At 36.4% G+C, this 22,841-nt stretch overlaps 1 protein-coding gene across 2 annotated transcripts in view; it reads left to right on the top strand.

Annotated features, from left to right (window-relative positions):
- The window catches only part of LOC124375660 (zinc finger protein 804B), a 128,456-nt gene that overhangs the window by 77,360 nt on the left and 28,255 nt on the right, over positions 1 to 22,841 (top strand). The window contains exon 2 of one of the 2 annotated variants that reach the window (XM_046834202.1): positions 19,854 to 19,997. In XM_046834202.1, the coding sequence (XP_046690158.1) occupies positions 19,854 to 19,997 (144 nt within the window). Of the gene's footprint in view, positions 1 to 19,850; positions 19,998 to 22,841 lie in introns of both variants that reach the window. The other variant, XM_046834201.1, reaches the window with a different exon arrangement.

The following is a 22,841-nucleotide window of genomic DNA, read 5'->3' as shown; positions in this document are numbered from 1 at the left end:
TTCCTATTTTTTTCCCCTCAACTTTTCGGTAGTTACATTTTGATCATGGCTCAGATCTTCTTTTGAACTTCTTTTTTTGTAATAAGTCTCAATACTGTATGTCTAATTTTGCCTAAGAAATGGAGAAGGAGTGTGCTGGTACCGATTTTTAAGAATAATGTGCAGATCTGCAGTAACTACAGCGAAATAAAGTTGATCAGTCACACCATGAAGTTATGGGAAAGAGTAGTGGAAGCCAGGCTAAGGGATGAGGTGACCAACAGTAAGCAACAGTATGGTTTCATGCTGAGGAAGAGCACCACAGACAGGTTGACGGACAAGGTAAGATATCGAGATATTGATATTGAGATTTGTGGTGAGAGTAGGGAGCAAGTTGAGAAGAGCCAAGTAGTGTAAAGTAATGGAGAGTGTGTTAGAGAAGTGAGGAAAAGAGTGCATGCAGGGTGGAGTGGGTGGAGAAGAGTGGCAGGAGTGATTTGTGATAGAAGGGTATCTGCATGAGTGAAAGGGAAAGTTTATAGGACTCTGGTGAGACATGCTATGTTGTATGGTTTAGAGACCGTGGCATTGAGTAAAAGACAGGAAGTGGAGCTGGAGGTAGCAGAGCTGAAGATGTTGAGATTTTCATTGGAAGTGATGAGAATGGACAGGATTAGAAACAAGTTTATTAGAGTGACAGCGCATGTAGGGCATTTTGGGAACGAGGTGAGGGAGGCTAGATTAAAATGGTTTGGACATGTGCAGAGGAAGTACATGGGGTATATAGGAAGATGAATGCTGAGGATAGGGCTGGCAGGGATTGGAGCAGCCAAAACAAGAAGAAGAAGGAGAAGAAGAAAAAGTAGAAGAATGTATGTCTCATTAACTTCTGTATATTTACTCCTTAATTTTGTCTGGTTTAAAAAACAAAAAACAAAAAAACAAGCAGACACATAATATGTCTGACTTTCATAGCTTGCTACACTATATGGAAAAAAAGTTTAGGGACACCTCACCATGAGGTTTGGATGTTCTTTTTGAATATCCTATTACACATTTAGTCCCCAATTGCTGTTACGATATCCTCCACTCTTCTGGGAAGATGTTACACTAGATTAGGAGTGTTCTTATGGAGACATTCAGTCAGTAATTTCAGGTAAGGCAACATAAACTAGTTGCTAATCCTAGCTAGGAGGTGCTATTAAAAAGTTTCAAGACTAATTGTGCTACTGTAACTGGTGCTATTCTTACTACGTGCCTTACTGTGTCTGCGATTTCATTATGGACAGCAAATTAGAACAAAGAGCAAACCTGATATTCTGCATGAAACTGGGCAAATCTGCGAAAGAGACGTTTGACATGACATACGTTTGGCACACGGCGATGCTCCAAAGAGTCGTTCAAGGTGTTTTGAGTGACACGCACTTCAAGAGCAGAAGAACATCAGGAAGACCTTTAATGAGCTTAACCCCTGAAAATATCAAAACCAGGGAGAACAACCCACATGATCTCACTTTCGCACCCACCCTATTTGCCAGATTTGGCTGCGAAATTCGCTCGATTCCCGAAGATGAAGGTCCGGCTCCAAGGTCGCCATTTTGACACCATTGAGAATCGCAGAAAGTGCTTGACACTTCCAGGACATATTCCAGAAGTGGCAGAAACACTGGGAGCACTGTAGTGCTGTGCCATTGAATTATTTTGAAGCTGATAAAGTAAAAAAAAAAGTAATTTCTTGTATACCAAGCCAGTGTCGAAACTATTTAATACCACCTAGTAGTTACATTATATTCAATAATTCTTATAGCGCACAATTTTAAAGTAAGTGCAAGTTATAATAACAGCAACCTACAGTTTCTATAACCAGATTGGTTGAATAATAATAAAAAAATTATACTAAATAAAATTGTAACATATGCAGACAACATTGCAGATTATGTTACGTCACATAAATCCACAAGGGATGAATGAAGGCTTCTGTTGATGTCTATATATGTTTATATATAATAATAATATAGCATGTTTTTTAGCTGGTGCTGGTTGAACCTTTAGTTCGAAATCTTGACTTGACTTGAATTGACTTGAAGTTTTTGACATGAAGATGTTGGCCTTAAGAAAGCTTTGTAAAATGTTGGTAAAATCAGGTTGTACACAATCAGTGTATTAGGATAAAGTTTATGATGATTTTGAGAGCTAGATTAAATTACTATTTATTATATAGATTAAAGAATAATTCCTTTAAGGCTACTTTCCAACAGGTGAAATGCATTGTGTGTAACACAGGATACTTTTACCCACTAGTCGGTCTAGCTCTCAACATGTCTCAACATGTTGTTGAAAAGAAAATCTTGGACGTCGTTGCAGATCACATTGAAGTGAATTACCAAGGTTATTATACAGGTTGGATTTTTTTCCCTTTAATGTTCTCTAGTCACATGCTTTCCTGTTTTGACCTCTGTCTGAATATGTATTTGACTTTGAATAGCAACATGCCTTTGACTGCTGAGTCTACCTGTGAGCTGACCCCCGTAACACTTAATACATACCATCTGGTGTGCAAGGGTATACAACACAAACTGAATGACCCCATATTTAACTAAATGATTAAAAAAAAAAAAAGAAGAACTTTGAACCATGGGGTATTTCACTCCAGGAAAACTTTTAAATTCATTTTTCTCCTGTCAATTACACCGTCTGTATGCCACAGACCCTTATTACTGTCAGCCCAAATAAAATGACTCCTACCTCTAATTTGTAATTTTCTCTGATCTCCCATAATCCTTTCATTAAATGAAAAAAGTTAGGATTATTATGGAGTCTTTCTACTTGATTAATAATTTTCCTATAGATGTCAGACGCAGCCATTTTTCTAATAATGAGCCAGTATAAAAAAGGGCTGAAGGAACCAAGAAGGACCCAGCATTAAATATATGAAATAAGTAATAACCTCGCAGGGCTCACTGTATAAGTGACTACTATATAAGCAGAAAATAATAGTGAAAGGGGACCAAATTTCACATAATGCTTTCATTCCATTGAAAGCCACACAGATGGTCTTAAATAAAATATGATCTAAAATAATTTCATCATGAAAGCTATGTTACATCTTTATACTCGCCTTTATTCTTAGCCTTCAGCTGTTCGTACAAAATTATTGTCTTTTTATTAAAATGTAATTAAACACAAATATTTTTCTAGGCTGTATTCTCAACAAATGCAAATATAGATATGAGGCAGAATGTGCTCTTTTTTTATTACTAAATGTATTAATTGAGTTCAGAAAAGTTGTCAAAAAGGCCCACAGAGCATCCATTAAAGTGCTGTGAAAAATCATTTTCCCATTTCTGATTTTTTTATTTTTTCGCATGTTATACTTAAATGATTCAGATCATCTAACTAAATTGTAATATTACATATAGAAAACATTAGTAAATACAAAATACAGTTTTTAAATGATGATTTAAATTATTATGGGAAAAAAAGCTGTCCAAACCTGGCTGTCCCTTTGTGAAAAAGAAACTGCCCTCTTGCTAGATAATGAATAAACTGTGATTAACCTGGATTTTCTGGAAAGCTGAGTTAAATTTCAACTGTCACACATAGGCCTGATTACTGCCAGACCTGTTGAATCAAGAAATCACTTAAACAGAACCTGTCTGACAAAATAAATCATGCCAGGATCTAGCAAATCACAGTAAGAGCAATTATTGAAGCCAAGTATTTAACAGTTTAATTTCTTTAAAATAGTAAATACCTTGTTTGAGTGATTACAAATGTACAGAATTTTACAGAACATTGCTATTTGACAAATATAACAACGTTTAGTCGATCGTCTTGTCTTTCTAGATCATATGTGTCAAACTTAAGGCGAGATCATTTAATGTAGATCTATTATTATTGTTATTAATGGCCCGGCGATATGAAGCGCTGATAACACACAAACTACAGATCCCATAATGCAGTGCTTCAGCTCACTTGCTGAACGCTAGGCTACCTGGGAACATTCCTGCATCAATCAAGTCGAGCTTCTGTTGAAGTATACAACCCTATTGTAAAGTTATTGCAAAGCTAGCCCCTTACAATGGCGAAGAGAAAAGTTGATTTTGAAAACAGAGCTTTTCAAAACCAATGGGATTCTGAGTATATGTTTACTGACATTGCCAGTAAACCCGTGTGTCTTATTAGTGGAGCGAATGTGGCTGTAATTAAGGAATTGAATATAAGACGGCACTACGAGACAAAACATCAGGATAATCTGAAAAACCTGAATGCAGAGTGGAAGATACAGAAAATAGAAGAGTTAAAAAAGAATGTGACATTTCAGCAGATGTTTTTACCAGAGCAAAATCACAAAGTGAAGCTGCTGTGAAATTGCCAAAAAAGATGCCAAGCATCCAGCTTTGACAAAATGGCATAAGAGCAAAGAAAACTGAATGTCTTAATATGTTGTTATTTTAATTTTTGCTGAAAAGCACAAACTGTAATTTTATATGTTCAGGGTTTTTTGCAGCATGTTCATATTTTAAATTTGTATTATTTTGACATGATATATTTTTATGGAGAACAAAATATTTTAAGTTATTTAAAGTTTATTTACTCTGGAATAATATTTCTGTCTGTTTTTATTCATATTTATGTACAAAAAAAAAAACACTTATTTTTCAATAAATGTTTATCCTGTTCGGGGCCGCAACCTAAAGTGTGCTTTGAGTTTTTGCCCCCTGTGCAATTGAGTTTGACACCCCTGTTCTACATGATGCACAGTAGTGGGCCAGTACAGATGCTACTCCAATTATATTGCATAGAGTTTTTATAATAGTTCTAATAGGGGCCCATTAATAAATGAATAACATTGCCCATGCTTGGGAGAGTAGCAGTGGACAAGATAGATAATGGAGTTGCCAGATTGGGATAGTTTAAAAATACCCCAATATTCTTTCTTTTTTTTTTTTTTATAAGTTAAACCGAATTTAGGAAAGTTAAAACTTTTTGCCGAAAGTGTAGTCAGCGTGTCTGTGAAGACCAAAATCATTTCTATTGTTAGATTTATTACAAAGATTGTGAGAAGTAAAGGGGAAATGGTATAAGGAATTGAATAATGGCTGTACATCAGACATGTGTGTGCACCACGGTGACCTTGTTTCCCACCCACAAAGATTGTGAAAAACTAAAAGAAAAATGTTTTTCACTTCCAATATTTTTATTGGCCAAATCTTTTGGGCTAGTTTCAAGTCATTGGTGTTGTTTTTGAGATATACTATGGTTGGGATTTGTATCCAATGTTGAACACAGTTGAACAAAAGGTACATCTAAAACTAGACTGTATGCTTGATGACTGTATACTGCCTACTCTGAATTTCCTGTTCCAGGGTTACTCTAAAAATACACTACATAATAGTTTAGGATCAAGTGGGAAAGCATTAATAGGGACAATTAGAAAGTAAATAAAATATTACTACAGCGATAAATAACAGTATATGGACAAACATTTCCAGACACCAGACTTTTCAACCCTCATGTGCTTCTTTCCCAAATTGTTACCATATATCTTGAGTACGCCAATATAGAACTCTAAACTAAACCCTATTGAACACTTCAAGGATGAATTAAATTGTTGACTGCACTGCAGTAAATCAGTACCCTGACTTTACTCATTTGGTAGGTGGTACATGTAGCTCAGTGGTTAATGCATTGGACTCTGGATTTGAAGGTCACATAGTCAAATCCCAGAACTGCCAAACTTCCACTCCTGGGCCAAGTCTTCTTAGTTGTAGGTCACCTGGCAATTTTCATAAATGTAAATTTTAAATGTAATGATTATATGGAAGAAGAAGAAGATTTCCATAAGCACACTCCAAATTCTAGTGGAACATATTCCCCCGAAGAGTGGAGGTTATTATAATAGTGAATGGAGACGAAATTTTAAATTGGAGTCTCAAAAAGCATCTCATGGTTAAGTATCAACAAATGTTTGTCCATAAAGTGTATTTTTTTTTCCTTAGAGTCAAAGTTTTTTTTTTTCCAATTACATCATCTTTCAGAATTCATCCACAATGGCAGGTTTTTTCCAGACTGCCAAACCAAATCAATATAAACAATGTAATAGAGGCAGCACTCTCAGAAATACCCCAAATTTTCATGACATGTTTCTCACACTTAAATAAATAAATAGGAATGCCAAAATGTAAAAAAGACTTCATACATGTTTTAGATGTGGTTAACGGTTTTTAACTTATAAGGAGATATCGCAATATACCAACAACTTGTTTATACACAGATTATGCAATGAATCTTTCATAACATTCCACCCCTAGAACAGATACATGTGGGTGTTAATGGTGAATAGAAAGTGTTACAGCTTTATTGTACATGCCCACACATACACAGCATCCACACACACACATGGATACACACATTACCATAAAAAGAAAGCATACATTCTATTATTTTAGGGGCTATTATCTTTTGAAATTGGTAGATGAAAAAGACCAATAAACAATTACTGAAAAGCATGAAAATACAGTTTAAAAGCAAATTTAAAAAAAACCAAAGGGTATAACTGAATTATTAATTCTGGATCAGCCACTAGAACCCCTTCAATTGATCTTTACATAGAATGTACAATTGTAACTGTACTTGGTCCAATCAGATTTCAGCCTCTATTTGCTGCCATGTAAATCTAATCTGCCCAGGGCCTTCAAAGTCTGTACTGCTGGCCCTTTTACCATAGTCACCTCAAGAAGGGTTCGTTCACCACTTCCAGACCAGTGAATACGAGCACAACCACTGCTTTAGTTAAATGGTATTCACCCTCCATATGTAAAATGTCTCTCTATCTGTAATGCCACGCGTTGTTAAATTGTGTTTTTGTTTCTACAATTGCGACGTGATAGTGGTGGTATTAAGTGTTGGATTAAGTCGTGTAAGTCCCCACTGAAGGCCCAGGTACCAAATGCAAGGCCCGCCACTAGTATATGGGTATTTCTCTTCCTTTGATATGTGATCAAGGAAGTAAGGAAATAGTGTATAAACACATGGGATGAACAGCTACATGTGTTTTGAACTGCTAGAAAATATGCATAGATAATACAGACTTTTCCATTTATTTAGTCATTCATTCATTTTCAGTAACCAAAATTCTCAATCCCTATTAAGAATCATACAAAAATGATTGGTATAAACTTTAAATTTGGCAAACAGTCAATATAGCTCATGCACATGGTTTGTATTTTAATTTACGTTCACAGTAACCATGTAAGCAATTGTATATTATTGAGATTATTTCATGTAGTATGAAATCAGTAAAACTTTCATATTTGTTTTCCTCTTTGTAAAATTTGCCCATTCTCAAATCACAATTTTCCCTTCTCAAAGTAAAGTCAAGTCAAGTTTTTTTCTATAGCGCTTATCACAATGAACATTGTCTCAAAGCAGCTTTACAGAGTTAAAGAATCAAGGTGAATGATGTGTAATTATCCCTGATGAGCAAGCCTGGGGCGACTATGGGAAGGAAAAACTTTCTTAGATCAAAGTCACACAGTTTTACTCTTGCCAACTTTTTTCCTGCTTCCAAGACATCCTGCCTACTATATGTACATATTGCCTACTGCATTTGTTTAATGAAAGGTACAATCAGAATATTAGCATACACAATCTGATGTTCAATGTACAATCTGATGATAATGGCAAAAATGGCCTTAATCTCTAGGTAAGAGACTTGTCCAATCATGGGCTTATGCAAGCTCATGTATGCAGCAGATGGCAAATAACTCTTTTATTCATATTATGCTGCCCTAAAAGGTTTTGCTGGCTTCGTGTGTGTGTTTTAGAGGAAGCAACTCAGCCTTGATCCTCCCTGGTTGGTAGCTTTCATGCAATAGAAAAGAGTGAGTGGGAATTAAGTTTAAGTCAAAATTCACATACAGATATTTTACAGCTACAAGCATTGAATTTTTACACTCCACGCTATATATTTAGAATATCCTCCATACTTCATATTTGGCTGAACTTCATATTCAACTCATTACTGAAACACTGCACATTAAATACTAACAGGTACTGCTAGCATGTCTGCACAGATCATCATGCATTAAATAGCAAGCATAATTTGCTGATATAGAATTAACACTGCCCAGGTTTTCTTGTTGTAGTATTTGTTTGCTGTTACTTTTGTTCTGGCATATATTTTGTAGAGGTAAAGGTCACAGTCTAGTGGTATGCTCCACACAAACACAATGCATTCCTGGGAGACAACTTATGCTGTTGGATAACTGGCTCATTTCCTGGGTCTTGTGCTTCTTTCGGTGATCGATTGCCCCTTAAAACCCAAGACAATGAGCAAATCCAGCTGTAGTTCCTTCACAGACAGCCAGACACACACAAACACACAGAAAGATTAAAAAGATCAGCTGCAATATGAAAGGCAATAAGAGATCAGTTTTATATATAAAACTAAATAAATGAAAGGTTGTATAAATCTTATGAGGCGTAAATGCTTGGACAGCTAAAAGATTACTTATATAAAGTAGTCATATGGAAGAAAAGTCTTTTTTAAAATGTTAAGCTTTTGCCAGAATGAAGAAAATTTAGAATATCAGGTTATTCTCACCTACATAGTCACCACTTTATCTACTTAAACTGCCATACAAAAATCTCATGATATAAATAGTAGCGCTAGAAGCCTCTCGTTCTCACACCTTAAGTTAATGTGTCATTTGATATAAACATGTCCAGTTTGATCAGGTTGCATTTGACCGGTTATACACCCTTTCCTTTGTGTACACTATAGCAATCAGTATTTCTTTTTTCACACCTTGTAGTTGTAGTTGTAGGTGTAGTAGTGTATGCTCATATTCAATTATTATTGCCTTCTAATGCGTGCTGATCTTTAGGAAAGGGATTATTATTAATCAAGGCATTTATTTAAAAAAATACGCCATCAATAACAATGGTTTGAAATGAAGCCTTTTCAGATAAGGACCCTTATCCTTATCTCTTCACACATTCTGTCTGAACATTTGTCTCTCTATTAAGAGTTCTTCTGAGGCGCTTTCAAAGTTTCTAGCATAACGTGCCATTGTAGAATGTATTAAAAGGGTGCAAAAAGAAAATGAAAACTTTCCAAAGTTAAAAATGACAGTGTTAAGACAGTGGTGAATTGAGGCAATACATATTTACCTGTATTTATGTAAATCTTTTAAAATATCTGTTCTTTTCTTCATTTTTCTGTATATTTTTCAAATTTTTTAAAAATACATAATATCTTCCTTTGTACTTCACTATATTTAAGAAAAAAAGCTTTTTCTTGCTACTTTGAATTAAATCCATAAATTGCATCTCTAAATGAGAATCTGTCATGAGACCACAACTAAAGCCATACACTTTCCTTAGAGTTCTGTGAAGAGTAAGGATTCTCTTATTGTATGCATTAAACAATACAAAACCCATTTTTTAAAAAAGGCATGATGTGCATACTGAATTGTATTATTAATTAAAATATAACTATGACAGATCAATACTTTTACTTTTGGACAATTACTCAAATGAAAGAACCGTGTACTTTGTCCACCCTTGACTACAAATGTAGTATTAACACGGATCAAAAAATGCGTTTAATTGATAAATAAAATGAATCTAGTAATTGATGATTTTATTCACTCATTCATTCATTCATTTTTCAGTAGCTAAATCTTTAATCCCAAGTCCCAAACAAACACGGTCCAAATAATCATAATGTTTAACAAACTGTCAATATAGCTAATGCAGTTAGTTTACATTTACACAATCATGTAAGCATTTTTATCTTAGTTTGGACTGGTTTACAACCTGAAAATATTTTTTGTAAAGCCAAATCAGGCTATTATGAGTTGTTTGAGAGTAAGGCCCTGGGTCTGGGGACGAATCCGTGGGTTACTTATTGGTATTTATGTAACTGTTTTTAAATATCTGTACTTTTGTTAATTTTTCTGTGCAATTTTTAATTTTGGGAATTTTTTTCTCATTACAATATTATGTATAATATCTTTCTTTTCAGTACATTTCAGAAATATATGCTGTTCCTTGCTACTTTAAATTAAATACATAAATCGAGTATTCTAAATGAGAATCCGTCATGAGACTACAAGCATAACCCAACACTTTCTTCACAGTTTTGTGTGAAGTAGGGGGTTCCCTCACTGTGTGCCTTTAACAATAGAAAACCAACTTATAAAAATATATGATGTGCAGAAAAATGAAACACAGTAAGTGTTGGGTTGGGAATGTGTCAGAGTTGGGTCTTTAGGTTTCCTATTCACATTATTCAAATCACCAATATGTAGTTATACTGCTGAGGTTAGTATATTAGTTAATAATCAATGACCTGGACAAGAAGGCAGCAAAAGGCACAAAGAAACATTGTGACAATAGAAACAAGTTCATACTGTGGTGATACAATCACATATTGCAGAAGCAATGTCTAGTATTGCTCGATTCAAAGTTATTGCCATAAATCTAACCAGCGAAGAGAGCGCCAAGTTTGAGGCATTCAATTTAAAATTCTAATGTCCATTTTTTTTAACAGGAAAAATAGAAGACATAATTGGGTAGCAAGCCGCATGCAGATATATATTATAAATAAAACAGTATCCGTTTGAGCGTTGCTTTAAGGTTCAGTGTTGCACGGTTCAGCTTAGCATAAAAAATTAACAATGATAATGGATTTTATAGCATATATATTAATATAGTGTGTGTACCACCATAATCAAGTATGGGTCAATATGTTATAGGGGAGGGTAAAAGGTCACTACTGATTTTTTTTTTTTTGTTTAAATCCCAAACCTTTTTTCAAAGTTTAGGGTTTGAACAAAAAAGGTTTAGGCCTGAAGTATGAAATAGCATTATTTTTCTCTGTAATATCAAATGTAGTATGATGCAATAAAAACAAGACTCGATTTAAAAATTTAGCACTGAATAAGGGATGTTACTTCATTGCTTACTTTATTTGAAAAATGCAGATTTAGGAGCATCCAAAACTCAAGCTCAAATCAGGATGAATCAGGGGCATTGACAACCACAGTAGGAGAAATCTGCCAGGTTTTTTGATAGAACAGATTATTAGGCGAGCTTTTATCCTATGGTGTTCATCGCCACAAGGTGCATCTCTGGTTTAATTTGCTATGTATAACACTTAATATCAACTTTCCTTCAATGTGGCTCTGCGCTCAAACGACAAAGTGTGTGTTTGAGTCTAACAGGTGTTGCCCCATCTGGGTGTGTGTTATTGCTGTAGTCATCAGCTTGTCCATAGCTGAGACCAGATGGCTTGGCTCTTCAACCCAGTGAGAAAGATAAACAACATCATCGAGGACGCATATGGGCCGAACACACTGCCGCGCCATACTTACACCACTCTCTCTTTCTTCCTGTGACGAACTTTTCCCACTCGAACTCCATCTTAAAGTAAGTCTGTATCAGAAGTAAGCTGAACTCCACGTCAGCTCAGTGATAGAACACACTTTTGCAGGTAACACACGTATTTTTCAGTTTTGCATTTATCTTTACGTGTTGCCCTGCAGTCTTGTCTTTATACAGCAGTTACTTGCTCTGGAACTTGCTATGGATGAGGGTATATTAGCATTGTGCTAATTTATGCAGAAGGCATGAAATTCACTTTAGCACTGCATAAAATGTCAGTTAAAGTTATGTAACAAAAAATATGAGCCAGAAAAAAAATTACTTGTCGCTATAAAATAATGTACACAGAGGGTGATGGAGGAATTTGGCGTACGTATGTACACTGTGCTTAAAGGTTTGAAAGGCTGATGTGCCATTTTTTATATAAAACATAATTACTTGCATAATTACGCAAATGCACTCGAACGGCATTGAGCATCAAACCTAACGACAATGCACTTTAACATCTATTGCTAAGTACAATTTGAGGCCGCTGTTTTCTTTGCTATGTTTGTTTGTTTGTTTGTTTGTTTGTTTTTGCCATTGGATTATTGTACTCGTGATTTACACTGCACACAGGCAAAAGAAACATGATAAAAAAAATGCACAAAATGCTTAAAAAATAATTTGTTGATTTGGAAGTTTAATCAAACTTAAACTGCTAAGTTCCACTCCATCTGACTGAAGTGTTGTGTTGTATCTTTCATGGAATGGCCTGCCCAGTAACACCCTAAATCCTATCAGGAAAAAAAGAAGGATAATCTCCAATTATCATAAAATACCTTCGGAAAGATTTACAAGAAGCATAGCAATTATATTGAGATGGTAGCTTAGTGGTTAAGGCATTAGACTTTGAATCTCAAGTTTGTGAGTTTGAATCCCAGCCCCAGCAAAGCCCCAGAGCAAGGCCCTTATCGCCATAAATTCTCAGTTGTATGAATGAAATAAAAAATCGCTCTGTATAAGGGCATCTGCCAAATGGCATAAATGTAAAAAATTTCAGCTGAATGTCTGAAGAAACAAATTCTCAGCATGCCATGAGATTTTGAAGCTTTTATTCATGCTAAGTGAGGATTTAAAAAAATATTAAGTTTAACATCTGTGTTAACCATCTTGTAATATTTATACTGTAAAATTACCTAGTTTGTTGCATACAAACAAAAAGGACTAGGCGTTTCCGAAACTCTTGACAGGAACCGTACATATAGCCAAAAAAAGATATTATTATATATCGAAAGATATTTCTTAATAAAAAGTGAAATAAAGCATTTATGCTCCAATCTGTCAGGTAAGCCTTTGAGAAAAGCTCTTGACATCAGGATTGTTATATTCTCACTTTATACCAAAGCAAATTAGAGGCAATGGAGGGTACTTAACCCACCAATAAAAAAAAGGCACAATCTGAAAACAGAGTAAAAGGGGTAAAGTAAAATGAAACAGAAGCGGACATGAAACAGGCCAGGGAAATTTAATTTCCCTCTTGTTGGAGGATGCCAATAAGCACCACTGGATTCTGTTTCTGCACGGACACGATAGGAATTTAATTTAAGAGCCATAGGGATCTCTCTCTCTCTTTCCCTCTCTCTCTCTTGCTTTTTCTTTCTCATGCTCTTTCTCTCTTTCTTTGCTGTCAACTCTCAGCTCCACTGGAATGGTGCCCCATCTCCCTGAATGTTTGCACAGGCACTGAAAAGCAAAGGGAAAAAAATATGTTAATTTCCTGGTCCACTCTAAACCCCCCTGCATGTTTTTGCTGATAGAAAGAGCACTTTTTTCATCAAAGCTCTCAGATATTTACCTTGTGCCCACTCCGAGGTATAGAACCTATGCCCAGTTCTATTTAATATAAGTAGACATGGATGCAACTGCAGTATAAGGAAGTGACTTAATGTCCATGGTGGCTACATGCCAATCAGGTTCCAAAATCTTGAACAGAAAACAGGCGAACAACACAAACAAGGCAATGCAAGAGTAAAACAACACCTGAAATTTGAACTGGGAGTAAACCTTAAGAACTAAGGCTTGGTAAATAGCAAGAACTAAAGCTACTGAGGGTACTACTTTGTAGTGAGCAAAAGGAATCAAAGTTGTTTTAAACTGTGGCTGTGAGTGAGTGAAGAATCAGGTCTAACTCTTTTCCTATCTGTCAAGGTTTAACATGCTCCTGAGGTACCAATGACCAGTGTTTCTGTCTTTCTCTGGATGGAGTTCTCTTCACTTGAAAACCACTCTGTGCAGCTGAAGATGGTTACACAACCTATAGATCCATACGTTAATGAGCAGCTCAAAAAAAGCATATATGGATTTGGACTGTAATTAACATAAAAAGTCTGCCACAATGGCTTAAGACTACAGTTTCCCTTTTGAGTCTGGTTCCTCTCAAGGTTTTTTTTCCAAGTTTTTTTTCCTCATTCCATCTCAGGAATTTTTTCCCTGGCTGGCTTGCTGATTAAGGATAAACCTATAGGAACAAACATATAAATATAAAATGTTTACTGTATAACCTCTCTATTTATGTAAAGCTGGTTTGTGAAAATGTTTTGCGAAAAGCGGCATACAAATAAAACTGAATTCAATTCAATTGTAAATAATAATCAGTACAAGGGTGATTGCAAGTGTGCAAGTGTGTTTTGGGAGTTTGAGTCCAGGGCAACCATGTTTGAAGGTTGTAATATCGTATGGGAAATGGGGTTAGAGCCCTGCAGCAACTGAACTGCATGTGGATGGAGTAACCTGGTTTTGTGGAGTCTTCAGTCTTGTCCTTCATACGCTACCCAAACAACCGCAGGCTTGAAGTCCGTCCATTCCTTTTCACTCTTTGCCAGATTAGGTATCACTACACAAATTATTCCCAACAGGTTTGCTGCACTACTAACTATGAGCATGTATTCATTTTATATGGATTAAAATTCAATTATGCAGAAGTAGGTAGAGGCATATGACACCAAAGCAAATCATTAACAGACACCTTGACAAGGCTACAGGCTCCAATATTTAATACACGGCTCTGTGTTTAAATGTCTGCCACTCTGTCCTTTCCCCCAATAGCTAAATTATGAATCAGTCATAACGAAGGCTGCATAGTTATGGAGCATTGCGGCATTATTAAATAACCCTGGCAACATGTCTGTTGGTCATATATTTTCAAGAAACCATGGGGAGATGCTAAGAGCTAACATCTGTTGTTTTGAGCCATGGGGATGTGTTAAAGTGACAAATCGACCTCCATATTCTCAGACTCTCATACATCTGCAAAGCTAAATTTAGATTTGTGATCAAGTGGAGGAGAGCAGTGGATAGCAAGGAGGAAGGAGATGACATGCTCCATGAAAAGAGGATAAGTGATGAAGCCCTTAGGTCTGCTGTGTGTATATGTGTGTGTGAGCGCACACGTGCATGTTGGTATACACGTGAAATCACTCAGGTTAATGGTTGGGGGCACAAATGGAGATTTATAGGCTCTTTGACATATAATCTGCTCACATGGACCAGCCCTCACCGTCAGTTACGTGTTTCTTATCTATTATATTTCTCACAATCAAATCGAATGTCCCATCTTACAGTAACGTATTTGCGAAAATATTTCGGAAATACTCTAAATGCAGACTGTTTGTCTGACTAGATATGCCAACTTTTATTAGGTTGCATGACTTTTTCCTTACGAATTGAATCTTTTCCAGACTCAGGTACATACAGAACCTGTCAAAAGTATGGAAACATAGTTTTTTATTCTTTGAGACACATGCATGTTCCTTTTGTTTAAATACACCAAACAAAAAGTAAAAGGTAAAAACAGGTAAGAATAGGAAGGTGATTGACTGGAAGAAAATTATGTTGATAGATTTGACATTTTTTGCACAAATGGAAGAACTAATGTAGGACAGAAAACACTCTGACCGCCTCACACCCACAGTCAAACATGGAGGTAAAAACTTAATAGTTTGGGAGCAGGGAAGGTTGGAGACTTAATCCAGGTAAAAGGAATATTGAACCATTTCATACTTTAGCACCATGCTGGATTGCGTCTAATTGGAACCAACTACATCATACAACAAAACAATAAAATGAAGCATACATGCAAGCTCTTAGAGAGTTACCAGTCAGCTTGAGCGTTATCTATCATAAAATAGAGTGCCCGGTCACTGCACCTACAGTGCATCCTGAAAGTATTCACCGTGCTTCACTTTTTACACATTTTATAATGTTACAGCCTGGTTTCCTCCAGACATGATGCTTGGCATCCAGGCCAAAGAGTTTCATCAGATTAGAGAATTTTGTTTCTCATGATCTGAGAGCCTTCCAGGTGAGCTGTCATGTGCATTTTACTGAGGAGTGGCTTCTGTCTGGCCACGCTACCATACAGGCCTGATTGGTAGAGTGCTGCAGATATGGTTGTTCTTCTGGTGGGTTCTTCTCCCTCCACAGAGAAATGCTGGAACTCTTTCAGAGTGACCATCAGGTTCTTGTTCATTGATGATTAAGGCCATTGTACTTATTTGGGCCTTTAATGCTGCAAAATATTTTCTGTGCTTCGATACAATCACGTCTTGGATGTCTACAGACAATTTCTTGGACTTCATGGCTTGGTTTTTGCACTGACATGCACTGTTAACTGTGGACACTTATATAGACAGGTGTGTGCCTTTTTAAATCATGTCCAATCAACTAAATTTATCACAGGTGGACTTCGAACAAGTTGTAGAAACATCTCAAGGATGATTAGTGGAAACGGAGCTAAATTTTGAGTGTCATGGCAATGGCTGTGAATACTTATGTATGTGATTTTTAATACAGTAAATTTGCAAAAATTAAAAACAAACGTATTTGACGTTGTCAGTATTGTTTGTAGAATTCTAATTAAAACAATTCATTTAATTAGTTTTGGAATAAGGCTGTAACATAACAAAATGTGGAAAAATTGAATTGCTGTAAATACTTTCCAGATGCAATGTCAATTGTATTGAACTGCTCTGGGATAAACTGGATCACAAGGTCAGAATGAAATCTCCAACTAGTGAGGGACAATATTGTGTTATTTATTTATTTTTTTAAAAAAGGCTAAGTATTTCAGCTGAATGTTTGGAGAAATGAAATGTCAAGAGCCTGTAAAGCTGTTATTCATTAAAATGGAATATTTCTGAATGATAATAAAGTTACATTTGTAAAACATTTGTAAATTTATATCAAAGTAAATCTTCAAACTGTTATATCTGTTGCATATGAACAAAAGGAACATTAATGTGTTTCTTTTGGCCGGCACTGTAGATGAAGTAAAAAAAAATGAAAGAATGTTATGTTTTTAATTATTTTTTTAAGATCAGTTAAATGCTGATGAATAATTGCATATCATTTAACATTTTTAGCTACAGTAAAACCTAGATATAAGGAAATCAATGCAAAATAAATGTCCCCCTAAAAAAAAATTCACTGTATAATTACAGAATGTTTAGAAAATTTAATGAACTGTCCATTCCTTACTGGTTAAAATAGATTTATTGGTTGAAATAGATTTTGGAAGTGAGTGTGTACAGTATGGATGCTCATGTCTACAAACAAAATATTTCCAAAACTCAACCTAAAAGCTCAATGAGTGGCCTTTTGCTATGCATGCTTTGCTATGCATGCTATATGTGCAGCTATGTCATGTCTGCAGGAGGATGCTATGTCTACAACAGCATCTGTGAAGTTGCCAGCACCACCCCAGCCCAAACATGTGTCCAAAACTGATATGTCAAAACTGGATGTCTCAGTTGACACATATAATTCTAAAATAGTTGGTTATCCTGGTCATCATCAGGATTGGCTGAAGGTTCTAAAAAAAAAGATTTAAATAAAACAATATACTGTAGTATATGAAATTTCCTTTTGCAGAATTACCTTTTGCATTGTAGTTTGCATCATCATAATGCATATTGTATATTGTACATGTTAAAATTAAATTACGAACACATTATTGAATAAGAAATTACTGACCACAAAGTGAAAACTGTTTTTAATAGTCATGATACTGTTAGCACATAAATTTGTTGTTTATTCACACAGTGACACCATTTATGTGTAAATGAGAGGCCAAAATGCAAATACAATGCTGTTTCTAGTGTGCCAGTGGGGCCAAAAATAGGTGTGTGAGTGTATTTACAGTATAAACACTCGTGTCTGTTTAATTCTAAATTCTTTTTTGGTTAAAAAAAAAATACAGAAAATTGTCTGTGTTTGTATTTGCAATAATGAATCACAGCTTAACTGCAAAAGACTCAATTAACCTTAAAGAAAATCAATTAACCTCACTTCCTCAGAGAGTTTCTTTCTCAATACATGTGTATATCAAGCTTGTTTATGTGTGGCAAAAATAGTTGCTGTGTGCTGAAAAACCGCAGATCTACGTGTTTAAGCTTGAAGTGTTGAGTTGATAGTAACAGAGTATGACCTGCTCAACTCAAGAGCCTGTTTCTTAAAATGCACTCGTTATATAGAGGTAAAGCATATTATATACAGCAGTGATGGGCTGTGCATTTCACACCTTCAGTGGTGTCCTTTCTGAATCAATTCACCACTTAATACCATCATTATCATGCGACGGCTATAGAAACAATTCATATTATATAGAAATGCAGTATAACAGAGTGCTGCATAACAGAATAAATGGCATTACTAAAGCAGGAAACCCAGTGAACACAATAGAACAAGTCTCGTTTCACTGCAGCCACAGCTGCACCCCCACATACTGTAGATCATCTCTAGTCGAAGCAGTAATATTAACCTTATAAAATGACCCCTGGTTTTCTATGCATTCTTTTGCATTTTTTCCCACTTTGAAATTAAAGCAATTAATATATTTTTGTCAAATTCTACTGGAAAAAAACGGTAAATAAATGGTTCATTAAAAAGCTTAACAGCTGTTTTGAACTGTTTTGGCCAACCTTTCTTCCCGATGTCCAGCTTTTCTTGAAAAATATCCTTGTAAGTGTATTTGTGAACAAATCGCTTTTGTCAGTCATTGTGGAATGAAAAAACAGCTATTAAATTCACCAAATATCTTTGAGCTTGTGTAGTTTGCTACAGATGCAATTTGCTAGCTCTGGCTAGTGTGCGCTCTGACTATCCAATTAAAGGACGTGAAAATGCAGACGTTTTTAAATGCCTTCTATAGGGCCTCAGAGTGGCCAGATCGCAGTCTTCAACTTTCGACATTTATGCTAAAAAAGCAAGTAGGTATTTGAAAGGAACAACATCAGACACATACATTTGACCTCGGCAACATCGTGGTGTGACAGCTGCAATCTGAGTGGATAGAAACTCCAACCTGAACTTACACAGAAACGCTGTGATATGGAGTGAATAGACTATTGGGTATAATTTAACACATATTCATGGACAAAAAAAATATTTAAAAGTAAGTCACTAATTTTGATTGAGTTTTGGCCAACACAGAAGGCCATACTGGCACTGATGGCCTGCCACTGATATACAGTAAAACCACATTGGACGAGAATAATTCATTCTTGAAAATTGCTTGTAGGTCCATTTGCTCGTACCTTTGAACTAATTTCCCCCATAAGAATGAATGTAAAACGGGTTAATCCATTCCGAGATCTCATTCAATTGCTTATTTCTGCACTTAAAAAGTATTTGTAGCCTATTTTAACAAACAAATTCACCGTAAATTACCATAATGTAAACATAATCTAACACTTACTCATGTGGTAGTGGTTGATTGCGAGTGTGAGACGTGCACCACGCTCGTACTTTTCGACTATTTCCTTCTTGGTTTCAATGGTCATTCTATTTACTTTCTTTTTCCCAGCACCATCACTGATTTTCTTGGGAGACATTTTCAAGATTTCTAGTTAAATAAAAATATAACACTAAAAAAGTTAAGTTTTTGCTGCATTGAACAACAAGAGGGACCGAACGATACGTCATCAACTAAGTGACTGATGCTACCCTCGGCTGAAAGTGGGGAACCGGCAGCGTGGGTTTGCTCGTGCCTTTGAAATTTGCTCGCAAAATAGGGTAAAATTTAGCGAGCAAGGTTGCTTGTATCTCTGTTTGCTCGTACTATTAGTGCTATCGTACTATTGCTTGTACAACAGGGTTTTACTGTACAGTAATTACAGTAACGTAAACATGAACTTATTAAACAGTATAACAAATACTGTAAAATAAAAGACAACACCCACAATGTAAGCAGACATTACTGACATTATTTAATCAGTTTTACGATGCACTTGTGCAGTAGATGGCTACTTGTGACACTACTCCAGATGGGAGCTAAAATGTAATATATAGCAATAACTCCATAGTCAATCTTTTGAGATTGAGCAGTGCATTTTGATTAAAGTGTCTAACTGAAAGCATAATAAGTATAGTATAAGGATATAAGAATACTCACATACTTAAAGACAATCTCTTTTTCTTTCTCTTTTTTTCTATCTAAGCAGGACTATGCCGAAAAGGAGCAAGCCATAACTAAAGCTCTAGAGCATCTGAAGGCTAACTTCTATTGTGAGCTTTGCGACAAACAGTACCACAAGCATCAAGAGTTCGACAACCACATCAACTCATATGACCATGCACACAAACAGGTAAGTCTAAAAAGACTGGGGAAATGTAAGAGAAACTAGTAAGTAAATGCCGAATTCTTGTTTCAACAATACAAAGCCTTGTTATTCTAAATGCCTTGTTAATACTGACTTGGATTTCTTTTAAGTTCTTGATTCTGGCTTAGCCTGGTATAGTTTGTTTTTAAATCCCCAGTGTTTAATAAAATACTCTTTTGCCTGCACTCGATTTGTCGCATTTCTGAGTTTTTATCTTATGTTAGATTTTGTGTTTGTTTTGCTTCCAGGTTATTTTTGTGGGTATAAAGGTGATCTTCTTGTGCTTTTTTGTGAGCAACACCTACAACTTCACTTATTTACCATATACAGTCCAGAGGCAAAGCGGTTAAACCCCATAGAAATCCCAACGTGTATAGAATGTGCTCCAGTCAGCAGAAGCATTAACATTAGAAATGTGAATTGACACACTCTGCTGTGTCACATTTCTTCTTTCTGACAGGAATTGGGGCTGCTGAGTCATTGCCGTATAAATTAAAAAGTTATATAAGCACAGCGTTAATGTGACATGTGGTATTTTAGCTACTGAATGACACACACACACACATATGCAAAAAAAATGAGAGAAACAGATTGACAGAACTGAAAAGTAAGTGGGGGAGAGAAGTGGAAGAGATTTTCCAAAGTTTGAAACGAGAAAAATAGGAGGAGAGCGCTCATTACGGATGGCTGCCTTTACTCGTTCCCTGTGGATCCAGACATGTCGGTGTGCGTTTTCCCCAAAATAGCTGCTTTTCAAATTAACGGCACCCAAAATTAATATTTGAATATCCAAATTCTGCTGTGAAGGCATCCAAAGCCTTGATGATTTTTAGACCAAGCAGCAAGCTTGTTCGATTTTTCGTTCAGAAGCTACAAGCTTAACATACAAAGCTGAGATGCCTACAGGCATTAATACTGTCTTCCTGCAGCCATTCTTCTGTTGATTTCAGTGTACTGGAATTATTATATCATATATTGAACTGCCTATTTATGGCCAATTCGTAGCCTCCTGTCAGACCCAACCCTACAATGTTTTTTATGGTACTTAACAATATTCATGATACTATCTATTTTTACAAAGGCCTCTAGATCAGCTGCACAACACTGTGGATTTGTATGGTTGTAAGTAGTATGCGATTTTCGAAAAATATTTATTATGTTAAGCTATGTTGAAAACACAAAAAAGCTACAGTATATTAGTTAATCGGTTTGTCAATTTGGGTTTTAAAGTTTCATTGTAGAACCAAAACCTGCATCAGACCTTTCATGTGTGTGATGCTTAAACTGGCTTTCAACATCAACACAGAACTCAAATTAGGGTAGGTCGGGCATACAATTGTAAAGGAGGTCTCTAGATCCTATCTTCACTTTATTTGAAGTAGGAGACCCAAACCTGTTCCATCATGACAATGTCATAAAGATATGGTTTACATTGATTGAATTGGAAGCTTTTTATTGACCTACTATAAAACTCTGACTGCAACCCTACTGAATACCTTTAAGATGAAAAGAAGCAATGACTGCACCCCAGGCAGAAATCTAGTAGAACACAACATTTAGTGAAAAATCTTTTCAGAAAAGTGGAGGTTAATATAACAGCAAAGTACAGGGTGGCACAGGGAAATGAGAAAATTTGCAACTACGAGTTGGCCACCCTGTGGCTTGGGCAATTGTATTAAACTGGTGCAACTTCGTTTAGAACCCCTTGCCATTAATTATAATGGTGCAGTGGAGTGGTGCGCTACAAGCTATCTGCTTGTTCTCAGGAAAGCCCTTTTTAAAGGGACTGTAGAAAACGAAGAGATGCTCCGACTTTCTCCACAGCTCCGTTCTATGGATGTATTAGAAGACGGCTAAGCTTCTTCTGTTTAGGGGCCTGAAAGGAAGGGGTATAGAATGTTTGAAGCACGACGGGTCATGGGGGGACCGAGGGCACTGGCCATGCCTGGGGTAAACTAGTGAGTGGTTTAGCTGACGTAGATCCAAAATGGTATGCAACCCCCTATCCTTCTTGGGAACTATGAAGTACCGGCTGTAGAACCGGGATTCTCTGTCTAGCGGAGGGACCATCTCAAAGGCCCCATTCCTTAAAAAAGTGTATACTTCTTGTTCCCTAACCAGAGCCTGATCAGGTCCCATCAGAGTGGGACACACCCTGTTGAACTGGTCGGGACGAGACCCAAACTGAATCGAGTAGCCCCTATCAACAGTGTGCTGGACCCATTGAGACACGTCCGGCAGGACTTTCCAGGCTGCCAGATAGTCTCTTCAAGCAACGAGTCTCTCTAGACTGATTTCTGGTATGCCTAGAGCAGCAGGGGCGGTGCTCTGCAGCTGCTCTAGAGATCTCCTGAGAGGTGGTCAGCCTCCCTCTTTCATTCCTGGGCAGAAGCTGGAGATTGAAACACCATATGTGGCAGGGTTAACGAGCCCACCTCCTGGGGGCACCGAGGAGGGAGGGGCACCATATACTGAGGTCCACACTCTGTCCCCCCCAACGGAGACCCCTGACCCGTCACGGTTTAGACTCTAGAGCACCGTGCAGGGGGAGTACAAGTTGCGACGCTCTGTCTTTGGGCTTCACAGTGCCCTCTTAGTAAGAAGATTTTATTAAAGCACATTGTAAAACACTTTCTTGTCTTGACTTGTCACCAGTGAGTGATATCTTGTTGGAGTGAGCCCTGAAAATATAATCTAATCCCTTTCTAGATGCAGAAATATGTATGCATATGTGCATGTGTGTGCGCAAGCCTGACAGAGATGAGTGGCTCTGTCAATCTCTTGTATAAAGTCTCACACCATATATATATATATATATATATATATATA

The sequence above is a fragment of the Silurus meridionalis genome, chromosome 21 (genome assembly GCF_014805685.1).
Source record: "Silurus meridionalis isolate SWU-2019-XX chromosome 21, ASM1480568v1, whole genome shotgun sequence".
NCBI lineage: Eukaryota > Metazoa > Chordata > Actinopteri > Siluriformes > Siluridae > Silurus > Silurus meridionalis.
The sequence above is the reverse complement of the archived record's forward strand: the minus strand, read 5'-3'. Positions and strand labels throughout refer to the sequence as shown.